The 14,628-nt window shown below is 43.6% G+C and overlaps 1 protein-coding gene across 2 annotated transcripts in view; it reads left to right on the forward strand.

Annotated features, from left to right (window-relative positions):
- Window positions 1–14,385, forward strand: part of raph1a (Ras association (RalGDS/AF-6) and pleckstrin homology domains 1a) — a 31,613-nt gene extending 17,228 nt beyond the window's left edge. Inside the window, exons 7-20 of one of the 2 annotated variants that reach the window (XM_037239421.1) lie at window positions 434–580; window positions 903–1,070; window positions 2,079–2,153; window positions 5,835–5,912; window positions 6,858–6,932; window positions 7,070–7,154; window positions 8,582–8,703; window positions 8,984–9,049; window positions 9,165–9,308; window positions 9,402–9,512; window positions 9,846–9,944; window positions 10,054–10,174; window positions 10,280–10,407; window positions 10,880–14,385. In XM_037239421.1, coding sequence (XP_037095316.1) covers window positions 434–580; window positions 903–1,070; window positions 2,079–2,153; window positions 5,835–5,912; window positions 6,858–6,932; window positions 7,070–7,154; window positions 8,582–8,703; window positions 8,984–9,049; window positions 9,165–9,308; window positions 9,402–9,512; window positions 9,846–9,944; window positions 10,054–10,174; window positions 10,280–10,407; window positions 10,880–13,144 — 3,684 coding nt within the window. In that variant the 3' untranslated portion in view covers window positions 13,145–14,385. The remainder of the gene's footprint in view (window positions 1–433; window positions 581–902; window positions 1,071–2,078; window positions 2,154–5,834; window positions 5,913–6,857; window positions 6,933–7,069; window positions 7,155–8,581; window positions 8,704–8,983; window positions 9,050–9,164; window positions 9,309–9,401; window positions 9,513–9,845; window positions 9,945–10,053; window positions 10,175–10,279; window positions 10,408–10,879) is intronic. The other variant, XM_037239422.1, reaches the window with a different exon arrangement.
- Window positions 14,386–14,628: the final 243 nt, after the last annotated feature.

The following is a 14,628-nucleotide window of genomic DNA, read 5'->3' on the forward strand; positions in this document are numbered from 1 at the left end:
AGCTTGAAATGCCAAACCCAGTCGAATCTATTTGTGTTGGACAGGAATGTAAATGTGCCATAAAAAATCCTGTAAACAATTCATGATCACAAGGTGGCTCGATGTTTAGCTTAAGTGGGACAGCAGTCAGAAGACCTTGTACACTGCATTCCGTGCATCTCTGCTGCTCAGTACTAGTTTTCCTCTGTCATGCAAGGAACACTTCAGCGCTCTTCAAGAGCCCGCCTTTCCATGTCTGCATCTAAACAGGGTTTAAAAGATGGCTACCGCTCAGAAAGACGAGAATATTTATCATTGGTGTTAGTCACAAGGCCAAACTCGTTAAGCAGATGAATTTATTTGTCCACTTGATTCTAAAATCCAGTAAGTCATGCTGACTGAGATGCCTCTGGAGACACATCAAGATTGTTTATCATCTCTGCCTTCCCATCAGGCATCAATGAGCATGGATGAAGCTGCTCGTCAAAGCTCTTCCCATTCGCTTGGCTCGACTTCCACGTCGGCCTCGGTGCGGCGCCCAGCATCCGGTCAGCGGCAGCATCGGCGCACGGGATCGGTCGGCACAGTCAGTGAGCATGAGGTAAACTTGACTTTGATGCTAATGATTCAGTCCTGCTTCACTGTGCTGTACTGTTTAAAAGGATATATTAATGCTCGAACGGTTCACACAAAATATAGTTATCATATTTCCTGTCGCTTAATCATCAATTTTTTTTGTGGCTGTCTTTTTCTTTGGAGAAAGTTCAAAGTTATGAGAGCCTCAATTTTATTTATCCATTAAGAGTTTCCTTCCTCAATTACACGTGGCGGATTAAAAAAAAAACGATCTAGTTCCACACAATGATCAGAATTCTCAACAATGGATTATTTCCTAGTAATGGTCCAAATTAATTCTCTTGTAGGTGCGATCTGTCATCCACTCTTCACGGTCCTCCATCACGTCAGCCTCAGGAACATCTGTCAACTCGGCCTCCTCGATGGATTCCCTGGACAGCGTTCCCCATGCCAGCAACTCTGACGGCCATCCTTCAGCCCTACATCCACCCAACGGCACTAGCCACAGCACGGAGGTAAACAGCCGCTTTACCAAGCAAGTTGACACTTAAGCAACTGAGCCCGAGATTATATTTGACATATCGGCTAAAATCATACACACAGTTTAAGACCCAATATCCAGGAAGCGCAAGAATTGAAATCAATCTGGATTCAAATGAACATTTTTAATGAGACAACCTGCTTCCTGAGATATTGGGGTTGTCTAGTAGATAATAGACAAATATACAGTCACAATATCATACATCACCATCATTGGTGTCAATTTATCTTTCTGGATAAAACGCTCATGGTTCATGACTGTGCATGAATTGTACACAGACGTTTAAAGTTTAATCCCTGTGTGTAACGTAACCTTGAGGCAGAAATCACACACACATACACACACACACACACGCGTAATCGTGTGTGCATTTGTATGACCTAAATATTAGTCGACTATGCTAATGCTCTCAATAAAATGATTTCTAGAGATGAAGCACATAAGATTTAGAAAGATGAAGCAGATCAAATATAGAAAATGTGTCGTTGTAATATGTATACGATACATTTAGATTTATTATTATTACTATTACTTTTAGTTGCAGACCTCTCTTTGTCATAAGTGGGGCTGCAACTAATGATTATTGTAAAATAAAAAACGTTTTGATTTTCATCCTTCTCTTTCAAAAACCTGACATTATAAATTGACAGTGCAGTACGTAAATGCACAAATTATGAAAATGTATTTACTTACTCAGGTCCCTAATGTCAGAAAATACACAAAAATTGCTGCTCATTGTTTTCCTACATAAACCAATTTATGTTTACTGTTGAAGCTGAAATTGATTATGCTGGTCAACTCATTTTTTAAATTTTTATCCGGCAGCCTGTTATCATAATAGTTGTATTTGTAGTGTTTTTTCCACCCACAGGTTTCCTTGCTTTTGCCGTTGTCTGCCGCTTCACCCCACAGCTTCCTGCTAAAGCCAGACACAACATTCATTCACCAGGATTCTGTCTTGTCTCTCTCTCTCTCTTTCAAGCACTCCTATCTGGACAGAGAAACTTCTCTGATTTTGAGAAACATAGCAGGGAAACCTTCACACCTGCTGACCAAGGTGACCCCCACTTTCCTCACTGCATGTTCACCCTCTCCTTATCTTGTCTACCCTGGCCTTTTCTTTCCAGTATTTTTTTTTCGCCTGCACTTTCAGTTTTAATTTTACTACCAGTCAGTGCCAGTTTGCATGTTTCTTCCCTCTGCTATGATTTCAATGCTACCACAATAAATGTTACATGCTAAAGCTCAAACACCATTAGAGATCAACGTGTTGGGCCTGATGTCTCATGAAAAAGATATGCTGTTAATAACATTTATGTGTAGCCACGAGACAGTGGTTCAATCTCAAATATTTTGCGCAATGCACAAATGTGTAGTACCAAAACATGTAGTGTCTTTTTTAACTTTAGAGCTACCACTCTATTGAACTTTTCTGCAAGATTTCAAAGATGAGATCATGGACACTGATCATGGCATCGGTTTAAAGTGTCCATTCAGCTCACAGCATCTTTTTTTCTTAACCTTAAGTTATCAGCAACTAATAATAATAATACCTTAAAAAGTTAAGGAAGCTTCAAATACTACAGTAAAATGTAAAAGTGTTTTTCATCATCGATAAGGCCAGGTAAGTGACTGTCACCGATTCTGTGTCTGCCATCCTCTTCAAGGCATGCGGCATCCTATTCTGAGTAAGTTTGCTTGGAAAAAAAAATAACCTGAAGATTTTAAACTCACCTTCAGAAAGACATCTTGAGGATTTGAAAAACACACTCCAGCCTCCAGGTGTGACCTTAATTTAAAAAGGACACAACCCTTGAGGATCTCGTAGGGTCACAACATTAACACTTTTAAACAAATCACGAAATGCCTTCCTTCGCTTTTATTTGAAGCTGACCCTGCAGTTGACATTACAAAAGGAAAAGTCAGTCTAGAAAAGAAATAATTGTTTTGGTGGGGTTTGTGAGGGAAAAACATGAGCTTGAGTGAGCTGCGAAGCAGTAATGTTTATTTGGGAGTCAGCCAGTTGAACTCATGAAGCTCAGTTGATGAACAACAGTGAGCTTGCAAACACAGATCAATACTGTTCAAAAGAACAAGCTGCCAATTGTTTTTATTCAAAGCAGATCGAGTTGTTGTGATCCAGGGGACCTGATTTGCTCCCATTAGCTGTCCTGTCATAGTGCCATCGGTCGTATATTTTCTCTTGATAAAATAGATATAACTCTGGCATCGTTTAGAGTCTAAACGTCTGGTCTCGAGCTAAGCTGCATGCATCTTAATGGTGAAGGTTAAGTTTTTTTTTTTCATCTTTGTGTGTGTGTGTTGGCCGAGTGCATGGAGGCTCAGATAATCCTCTTTCCAGTCGAGGGAAGTGGTTGTGAGGACCATCATAGGGAAAACACGTGCATGCACACAGCAGTTGGCTGGCATCAGGCGTCGCCTTTGAGGCTTGGCTGTCAAGTCCTCCCTTATCTCCATCTTGTGGTTTACTTCACATAATCACTTTGGCCTTGCTGATCCAAGTAAGCTATGAACTTCCCCAGCATTGAGGAACCCTGATTTATTTATTTTTAAGAACCTATGTAATTCTGGCACCAGACATCTGTCTGAGCCTAGTGGCTTCAAATTAAGTGAATGTCGTCAGAATAATGTTTGACTTTTTAGAATATTTACCATAGATCAGCTGTAACTGACTTTAGTGATCCAAAATAACCTGCTTTAGTGTTTCTCCCCCTGACAAGAAGTTTATGAATCAGTGTTGGCTTGTACTTTTATACTTTGAGTGCTGGGTCAACTAAGAACTGTTTTATCCACGCAGTGCCGATTAAAGTGTTATCTGCACTCATTTGCATGTTGTAGCTGATATAGTACCGTTTCTGTGTCAGTATTACTTTAGAATTACAGACGCACACACAAATGCTGGTCCACTAGTGATGCAGCTCTGCAAATTGCGCCTCAAAAGCACCACTGGATCTTGTGACTTAAGCGCAGTAAAGTGTGTCTAATTTAAGTGACTTACTAATATAGGTCAAGTGCATATCCAAAGAAAAAGATGTGCATGGTATGCTCGCAGTAAAAAAGAACAATTGTTCAATTACATTAATTTTTTATTATTATTTATTATTTGGCTTCGAGCGTAATATAGGCCTGCTCCAATAATAATGCACTTTAATCGAAATGAAAACAGTTACGCTAACAGTACAGTAATCCCGCGTTTATCGCGGATAATTGGTTCCAAAAACCACCCGAGATAAGTGAAATCCGCGAAGTACAGTCACCAACAATAAGTACTGGGCAGGCTAACGAGTTAGCGGAAATATGCGAATTCGCGATCGTGCTAACACGCGAAAAACGAACTTGTAAAGGAATGTAAACGAACATTTGGAGCAATACTACATTGTCCTAAAGGTTAGACACATGTTTACTCAATTTAGAAGTTTTATTTTGACTTTTAAATGTTTTTTTAATTTGGGGAAAAAAATACGCAATGTAGTGAGGTAAGACACGTTTCCTCAATTTAGAAGTTTTATTTTGACTTTTAAATGTTTTTTTTTAATTTGGGGAAAAAAATACGCAATGTAGTGAAGCCGCGATAAACGAAACGCGAAGTAGCGAGGGATCACTGTATATGCTTGCAGCCTATTCGAATTTAAAATACCCTGCAGTTGGGTATTTTAAACATCCCAAAAGGTTTCGTTATCGCATCCGCATTGGAATTATTCCGTTAGCAGGGATGTCACAGATACAATTCCTAGTCATTGTTTTGGGAAAACAGCCGGGGGTTATTTATCCACCCTTGCAACTCGGATCTTCCCAAGTTACAAGGAGCGTTCGACTGCCCTTATTTCAAAACGTTTAACAAGACATTTCCTCCGTGTGAACTATTAAAATGAAAGTGCCGCAAAAATATTCCAGATTTTTAGCGCATCCCATAAACTTTGCAACCGAGGATGGCAGCGTGGCCGTTGCCCCTCCTCCTCCGACCGTCATCCCTGCACACGTTGCCCCTTCTCCTTAGTCCGGGAGAGAAGTGTGACGGGAGAAGGTAGTTTGTTTTCCACCTCTGAGCCGGATCCCTAGCCAACCGTCGTTCGATCTCCTCTCACACTTTTATTAGCTTGCCCGCGAGGCGCATTTAGTCGACAGCTCGCCTACAACCTGATCGAGGGTACGTGTTTTGATTTAGTTTTCCCTTTCACTTGTTGTCATCCTCTGTTTCATACCAAGCGGCTTAATGAGTTGACCGTTTATTTTTTTAACCTCCGTGAATCAAAGTGACGTTATTTGGTTTTTATTCGTATATGAGCGCTGATATCGTCATTTGGGTAACTGCTTTTGCATCTTTGAGTCCTTGACCAGGAGGACTCTGCCGCGCCTCGCATAATGATTACTTTATGAGATTGAGGAGGATGATGATGCCATGTCAACTTCTTTTATCTCACGGAGCTATTGTAACTTGTGCTTCGCATTTGTGTTTGACAAATTTGTGTGACGCGAGTGGATATGTTGCGACCTCTTTGAAGTACACTGGAACAACTGGCGTGCACAATTCTGGAAGTGTGTTTTTCAATCCTCCAGCATGATTGGATACGAACAGACACAGAATCGTTGAGCGAAAACTGACAAAAGCCATGAATTCCTGCTGGAAGAGTGAGGTAAAGTTCAGCTAATTGTAGATATTTAGGTGTGCAATCAAGTCATTTGTTTACAGCAACTGACCGTGTGTGTGTTTCTGCAGGAGGAGCAAGCTGCAAAGCTGAAGGCGGATAACATCAGAGTCGCCCTGGAGAAGATAAAAGAGGCTCAAGTGAAAAAGGTGAGGTACTTTGCACTTACTGTTCACGACATTATTTGCACCATGCAATGCAATGAATTTCTATTCTAATATTCTGCCTTTAAGAACAGTACAGTATTCTCTTCCACTATCAGTAACAATGGAGAAAGTTTGAGACATTTTGCCTGCATGTTGAAGCCTTTAAGTTTTTTCAATGTTTAACATATTCATAAAATTTAAGCAGTTTTGTTCTTTATTTCAAATTCTTTTCGGTCTCATTGGTCTTGCTGATAAAAAATAAAAAAACAAGCCCAGCCACCAATAGTTAACATGTTTGAATAATTGACAACTACTCTTAAATTAGTTTTAAATGCCTAAAATGTAGAAGAGCACCACATTTGTCGCAAAGGAAACTCTCAACTCACTTCAACATAGTTGATAACGACATGAAATTGAGTGGTACTACTTGTATCTACTTCAAAAATTTACAACTACCAGTTGGACCACCGTGTGTGTACGTGCATGTGCATATGTGCGTGTGTGTTTGTTTCTGGCACGTGTCCAGCCCACCAGGCTATGTGGGTCAGGTCAGTGATACTCCACAATGAAAAGACCTGGTTGAGAACAGCTGGGGTCATGTGTACACACACACACACACACAATACACACACATGCAACACTCAGCATAATGACCATTGCGATTGAAATCCCAATCCCAAAGAGAGAGGAAGAGCGAGGCTGGATTAACTGCCTGGATTTGCTATATACACACACACGCACACACACAAAATCACAGAATGAACTATTGCTACCCTCTATGTGTTAAATTGCACAGACAGTGTGTTGTTCCTGCTTGGAAACATCAGCAAACAAATTCTCCCGTTGGTGTTGTGTTAAAATGCATTCACATTTGATAGTGAGCAAATCACATTTTTTTCTTTCTAAAGAAATCATAATAGTATTGATGGCTGATGTTCATCTTCACAGTTGGTGATTCGTGTTCATTTGTCGGACGAGAGCTCAAAGACCATGATGGTGGACGAGAGGCAAACAGTCAGACAGGTACAATATCGGCTTCATGTGAATATTTTGTCCTCTTCTACAATAGTAAGTGATGTCGTTTTCGGGGTTTATTTTTATCCTGGAATTGTAATATTTGTAATATGAGCATAATGAGTGGTGATTGTCCTGTACTTCAGGTGCTGGACAGTTTACTGGAGAAGTCCCACTGTGGTTACAGTCCAGACTGGTCGTTGGTGGAAACCATTAATGAACTGCAAATGGGTAATAATGCACCACCATTTCCAACTAAATAAATCACATCAGTTTCATTTAGATGTTCAAGTTTTGCGGATGCCAACACAATATTTAGGCCTCTCACCAGCTGGCTTGTTACTGCGTTTTGTCTTGAATCTTTGTCGCAAGCCATTAAAGGCAAAAAAATGTCGGTTTATTTCTTTGTTGGGGCCGTTGAGAGTGGTAGCCTTTTCTAGGAGCCTATTAAGTTGCTCCCATGTCATCAGTATATCTGAATCCCCCCGATCAATAAAGTATCTCTCTCTCTCTCTCTCTCAGCTCTATCTATCCATCTATTCTCTCAATTTTAATATGACATCATTGTCTCAGATTTAATGTGATTGAAAAGACAGCAAACAATCTCCTGTTAGCATATATTTATATTTTTTACATCATTTTGTGCTACATGCACAGTATCATAAACAATTGACGGATGCCTAGTCGCATTAGCTATTCGTTTTTGTCTTGTTAAATACAGAGAAGCGTTGTCACTGTTACAGTAGCAAGTTGTCCCAGTGTGCTTTAACGCAGCATCTCTGAGTAGTACAAAGACGGCACGCACTCAGATATGCACCAACAAAGACACACACACTGCTCGAGGGTTAGATGGGGGAGATGTGTGTTTTCCGGGCACACATATACGCACTGTACTATCAGCCTCGACTCCACTAACAGACTTTGACACACGCACACATACACACACACGGGCGTGCACGCACACGCATCCTTATGTAGGTCCTGTGTGGTGATGCATGTGATGTAACCCACATCTTGAGGGCTCTACCAGCCATTCAGCGCTGTTGTATTGAGAAGAAGAGGGGATTAGGTAAAAATGCACTTTTGTAGAAGATACAAACGTGAAAAGTGGCTGGAGCATGAAGGCTGAGTGCAGGTTAACTGGTGATTTTTAATGAATGAAATTAGCGAGTGACGAAGAGGCATATTCTTTCACACGCACTGTATAGACGCAAACAGAAACCCTGCTGTGTGTCCTTTGGCGAGCGAGCCAGTTCACTTCCTATCACATTGAGCTCTCCATACTTCCCCTAAAGGAAATGAAGCCGTGTAATTATTTTGATACCACATTTCCAAGCATAGAAATGTATGTTTTTGTGTCAGCAGAGGAAAACTAATTGAACTTGCACAAAATACTAAAAAACACCAATTCAATTCACATTAGTGGGACAACCAATCATGAGTTGAGCGTTTTTATTGTATTTTTTTTTCTCTACTGTTTAAAAAGTGGTTTTAATGAAATTAGGATATTCTCATAATGATGTTTATTGCGACTAATTCCTTACGTTTGATTGATGCGTTTTGAATGTAGAAAATATTTTTCTATTCATCCGAAACACAAAAGTCATTTTTTTCCAAAAATGAAATTCCTTTATTTGTATGTTGGAAACACTTTACAGAACGCATCTTTGAGGATCATGAGAACCTCGTGGAGAATCTGCTGAACTGGACCAGAGACAGCCAGAACCGCCTCATGTTCACTGAACGCATTGAGAAGTATGCGCTGTTCAAGAACCCACAGGTAAACCCACTTGGGCCCCATGATTTTGACTCCTAGTTAACCCCTAACCACCGGTTAAATTCTTATCCTGTCAGTTAAAGTTAACAGTTCTGAACAAGATAGATGTGCCATAAAAATTAACGGTCGGTTAAATCTTCTTAACCAGTGGTTAAAATGTATTTTCTTGTTTTGAACAATCGAGCCCTGATTCACTTACGCCACCACCCAAAAAAAAAAAAAGTAAACATGTACATTATGTTTCAATGGCTGCAAATATTTTTTATTTTTTTGCGTGATACAGAATTATTTGTTGGGACGGAAGGAAACTTGCGAGATGGCTGAGCGGAACAAAGAGGCCCTGTTAGAGGTTAGTTGAATTTGCATGCAGCTGTGTCCCTTAACACGTCTTGGACATGAAAATGTGGAAAAAGATGAAGCATTGACAGCTAAGGTGACCTGGTGCCCCCTTTTGTGTTTGTCAGGAGTGTTTTGGTGGCAGCTCAGTGTCGGTGCCGGAGATGGAGGGCGTGCTGTGGCTGAAGGAGGATGGAAAAAAGTCCTGGAAGAAACGCTACTTCCTACTCAGAGCCTCTGGCATCTACTACGTCCCTAAAGGCAAAGCCAAGGTGAGTGTGTGTGCACGCTTATGTGCATTTTGTCAACGGGAAATAGTGAAATAGATTTTGCAAACAAAGGTGGACGTATGTTTGTTTCTGCAGGCGTCCAGAGACCTGGTGTGTTTCCTCCAGTTGGACCATGTCAACGTCTACCACGGCCAAGATTACAAGAGCAAGTACAAAGCACCTACCGACTTCTGCATGGTGCTCAAGGTACAAGTATAATCCATCATGCATTGTGACAGCATAGCCTGCACTGCCCCCTGGCGGCCTTAGAAAATTCATTAGGCCCAATTGACAATTTGTAATAGAAATATGGATTTCTTTGTTTATTTATGTGGTCCAAGTTGTAATAATATATATATGTATTATTATAGTTACAAAAAGATAATCAAAATTCATCAAGAATATTTTCTTCTATGCTACTGCTGTTTGGAAAGAGGTCAAATGCTCTTAGTATTTTAAGGTTTTTCTTGCAGTGGCAGCATGTCAAGCATAGAAATGAAGCCTCCTATACAAATGTATGACTGTATCTTGTTTGTGCAGCACCCTCAAATCCAGAAGAAGTCTCAGTACATCAAGTATCTTTGCTGCGATGACGTCAGAACACTCCAGCAATGGGTCAACAGTATTCGCATCGCCAAGGTAACAACATCCAAATGTTTTGTCCCATTTTGTCAGACATCCTTGGGCTTTGATAGGAACAAATAACAACGGCATCATGTCTTGAAATGTTGTCATCTTGTTCTTACAGTATGGCAAGCAGCTATACATCAACTTTCTGGAGGCCATGAGGAGGACCGAGGCAGCCTATGACTGGTCTTCGCTCTCTTCTTCCTCCATGAAGTCAGGCTCTTCCTCCTCCAGTCTTCCAGGTGACTTTTGTCTTCATGGGTTCAGCATCGATTTGGGGCTTTAAACAGATATGCTGGTTATTTCCACATATTATTTATTAAAAAAATTTCATGTCCGTCTGTCAGAGATTCAGTCCACCCACTCCAGCCAGTCGGACAGTGGCGTGTCAGAGATGACATCAGGCCACGGCCGCTCCCAGAGTGTTGTCAGCTCCATCTTCTCTGATGCGTGGAGGAGGGGAACGCAAGGAGAGGTGCGTCCAAATCACACACACTCTTCCGACATCTTTCTTTGTCCTTTGTGGGACCCCACGTTTGCCCTCTGCTTTTCTGCCAGCCGTCAAAGGTCAAAGGGCTTGTGGCAGTGCCACTGTGTGCTGGTGGTGGAGGCAGCAGAGGTTAGACAGGAAGTTTGAGTGTGTACATACACTTGTGTGATATTTTGTTTTTGCAGTTTGCAGACATACTAATACACTACTTGTAACCCTTCAGTCCGGTGGACCTGCTTGAAACCTGTGCTGTGATGACACGTGCTAATATCAGAACCTCAAACTTTTGCCTGCAGTTGTCATATTTTGCACTTGTTTGCTGTTTGACTTACTGCATTCCGTCTCGGATTGATTGATACAAAATAAGGGTTGTTTTAATATTTTGACACACCTCTCTTCTCCTTTCTCACCTTCCTGTCTGTCTTTTTGGTCTTGCCCTTTATTTTGTTCCATCCAGATGCTGAGGATGGATGCCATCAGTAGGCCCATCCCCTTGCAGATCCCCACTGTGTCCTCCCAGCCCCTCCCGCTTCCCCAATCTCAGACGCCACCCTCTCGAAGCAGCTACACTGACGGGACCCTTCCGCCAGACGATCTGTCTGTGGTCGAGAATGATTCCCATCAGGCGGCTTCTGCGGCAGCCTATGTCAAGTACAGCACGCTGGCTCACCTACAGAACCAGAAGCAGTCCAGAGCGCAGCTGACCGGAGCGGCCCCCCCGCCCAACTACAACACTCTCCCAGCCACTTACGGTGACACCTCCCTGTCGCATCCCTCCCTCTCACTGCCTCCTCCATCCGCAGCTCCGGTCCTTGGCTCCGCCGGAGCCGTGCTGAAATTTGGCCTCCCCGTTCCTACACCTTTACCATCAGAGGATGAGTTGCACGAACCTTCGTACCTACCACCTCCACCACCAGAGATCCTGGAAGACACCGAGTTGCCTCCGTCCCTAGATCCCACACTGAATCACCGTGCTCAACTGTCCAACGCTGGCCTCCAGCAGTTCCTGGCGCAGAAGTTCCCCAACATGGTCTACGACTTTACCCCAGGTACGTCTGAGGAATCTTCTCCGCCTCTGGCCGAGCTCTCGCCTCCTGCAGACCTGCGCCCCCTGTCCCCCAACGCCCCGCCTCCGGCACCACCAAAAACCTTCACTGGTGGGTTTCCTCCTCAAACTGCGCGAAAACCTGCAGGTCCCTCCTCCCTGCCGCTCGCGCTGTCCCCGGTGTCACCCACACCGCTCGCCAGCAGCCACGGACCTGTAAAGAAGCAGCAGAGTTTTTCGACAGGCCACTCTCCCAATCAGCCTCCCCCCACGCTCCCCAAGCAGCATAGCCTTTCGTCCAAAAACCTTGTCCTCTCCCCTTCCCCTTCCTCTTCCATGTCCTCTATCTCCCTGGCTACCTCGTCATTGGTCAAGCAGATTGTCAATCAGTTCCCGGGCAATGCTGCTTCCTCGCCTCTTCCCTCTTCAAACTCTATGGAAGGATCAAAGTTTGGTGCACCTCAGTCTCCCCCGGCAGTCAAGGCGAAACCAAAATGGCAGCCGGGCGGCACTGTTGCTCCCCAGTCCCCAGAGTTCCCACCACCGCCTCCTGACGGATCTCTTGCCGAATTCCCCCCTCCGCCTTCCTCAAAGACGAGCTCCCCCATAAAAAAGTCGCCCTCCACTTCATCCACCGGCTCTGCCAAGCGAGGGCCTCCGCCCACCCCGCAGAGGGCCTCCTCCGTGCGCTCCAACTCGGGCGAGGCACCGGACGACAGGCCCAAGAAAGTCGAGAGCCTGCTCAGCAAATTTGGACAAGGTGGGACGTCTTCTAGCTCCTCGTCAGCGACCGGCTCGCCCTGCAAGGACTCCCCAGCCCTTCCGACGCCACTTCCCAAGCCGGGGAAGCTGAATTTGGCTAACCTCCCGCTGGCGCTCCAGGGGCTCCAATCAAGCCAGCACCACCAGTCCTCGTCAGACTTCCCTTCGCCTCCACCCCCGCCACCACTCTCCCAATCGCAACATCTAGAGTCGTCCCCCGACTACTTCCCGCCCCCGCCAAGTGACTCTGAGCTCTTTCCTCCTCCGCCCCACCCGTCCGAGTTCCATCAACCGCCGAAGGTGGCCGTGGTCAACCCCCAGCCTCAGAAGCAGCAGCAGCCACCGGCGCCGCTGGTGTCATCGTGGAAGCAAGGTTCTCTGAAAAAGGGAGCGGCGGCGGTGGCGGCAGCACCATCGCTAAATCGGCAGGCCAGCAACACAAGCCCGTACGACACGACGACGTCACTGGCGCACTCTCCGCCGCCCCTCTCTCAGACCCCACCGTCCACCCTGACTTCCTATTCCTCCTCCCCCGTTGCTCCCACCTCACCCAAATCCGCAGGACCGAGCACACTGGTGCTTAAGACTCACTTCCTTGAGGACCTTAACCGCACTCTGAAAAGGAAGTCAGTTTCCCGCCATGGCTCGCTCACCTCCTCCAGCCTCATCCCCTCCTCCAAGATGGAGCCCGTGGCCACCATGGACGACATGGCCCTCCTCCCACCTCCTCCGCCCGAGCTCCTGCAGCAGCAGCAGGCGGCCCGCGGGCAAACGCAAACGCTGTCCCGACATCACGCGCACTCCCAGTCTGCCAAACACAGCACCAACATCTCAGGCTATGCAACGCTGCGGCGAGGACCACCTCCCGCACCACCAAAACGGGACCAAAGCACCAAACTGACCAGCGAATGGTAGAGGACAAAGACTGGAACTATTTATCATCTCCCTGCAGTGGAATCATCTTCCGTCTTGAGTTGTGTGACTCTTCCTAAATCCTCAAGATGCAATCAGACCAATATCCAGCCAAAGTAGTGAGTGATTTCATTGGTTCAGTCAAATTCCACGCAAAAGGAAGAAGGCGGGTCACTTCTGCTGACTGGAACTCAATGAACACAAACAGCAGGCAGATTAGGTTCTGACTGCTACTGACGTGACCTTATACACATTATCATTCAAATTATTAGTCTTGTCATTGCCAGTATACATTTAAGCTATCCAGTCAAGAAGCATACCGTATATACACAAATACAGTATATCTGTACTCTGTACTGTATGTTTATGTATATACCTTATGTGTAAACCTCCAAACTTTTCTTCACTATCTGTTGAGCTTTGCATTAAAAATAGAAAAAAATCGTACCATTCGAGAAGTTTTGATGAACGCTGGTACCCAAATGGAGCCGCAGCAATGATGAAGGATGCAGGGCGGTGGATTGAGGTGTGTTTATAGTAAATGTATGTTGTGGACTGGGAGGAGGTCCTTTTCAGTTCAAACCTTTTGTGTGTTTTTATATAAGATTATTTAATGCTGGAAAGATGTTATTACCACATAATTATTATTTGAAGTTTTAAAGGAGTTGTTAAAAGAAAGTTTCATTTTATGTCCAAAGTGTTCTTCACCTTGCTTAAACTGTCTGTTCCAATGATAAATTGTAATTTCATCATTTCTATACAATTAATATCACGTTGTCACCCTCTTAAAATAATTGCCTAAGTCATATTTTGCCTTTTTTTTTTTCTTTTTTTGCCTTAAACTTCTAATGGTGCTGGCCACCTCTGCTAAAATCTGCTTCATACTCAAACTTATAATTCAATTCTACCCCAGAAGTTTTTAAAATGAATATCGATAAATTGACCTTTTTTTTTTTGTTCGGTTCTGTTTTCTAAAAAAAAAAAAAAAAAACACTGTCTTAGGCCATTATTTTACAAAGGTGACAATATGACCAAACGCTTGTTGACTATACTTGGCAGATGAAGAAGCTATGCAGTGTAATGTCACATTGCAGTGGGTGGCATGCCAAAGAAGCCAACCAGAACCATGTGACTGCTCATGTCAGATTAGGGCTGCTCACCATAAACCTCTATACATCCGAAGTCCTTAGCAAATCAATATGTGGCATAATTGATTAATCTGGCAATAAAATACACTTTTTTCCAAATGGCCTCTACTTTGCTGCAATTATTTGACAAGCTGCATCAGGCCATTGAACAAACACAATTTAGAGATCATCATTTTCATTGGACAAGGGCCATCAATTTATAAAAGTCTAAAAATTATATAAAATTTGACAAACTGCATTAGGCCAGCCATTGAACAAATTAAATTTAAAGATAATATTCATTGGACAAGGGCCATCAATTTATAGAAGTCTAAAAATGAAAGACAATGATGCATATGT

The sequence above is a fragment of the Syngnathus acus genome, chromosome 21 (assembly GCF_901709675.1).
Source record: "Syngnathus acus chromosome 21, fSynAcu1.2, whole genome shotgun sequence".
Classification (NCBI taxonomy): Eukaryota; Metazoa; Chordata; class Actinopteri; order Syngnathiformes; family Syngnathidae; genus Syngnathus; species Syngnathus acus.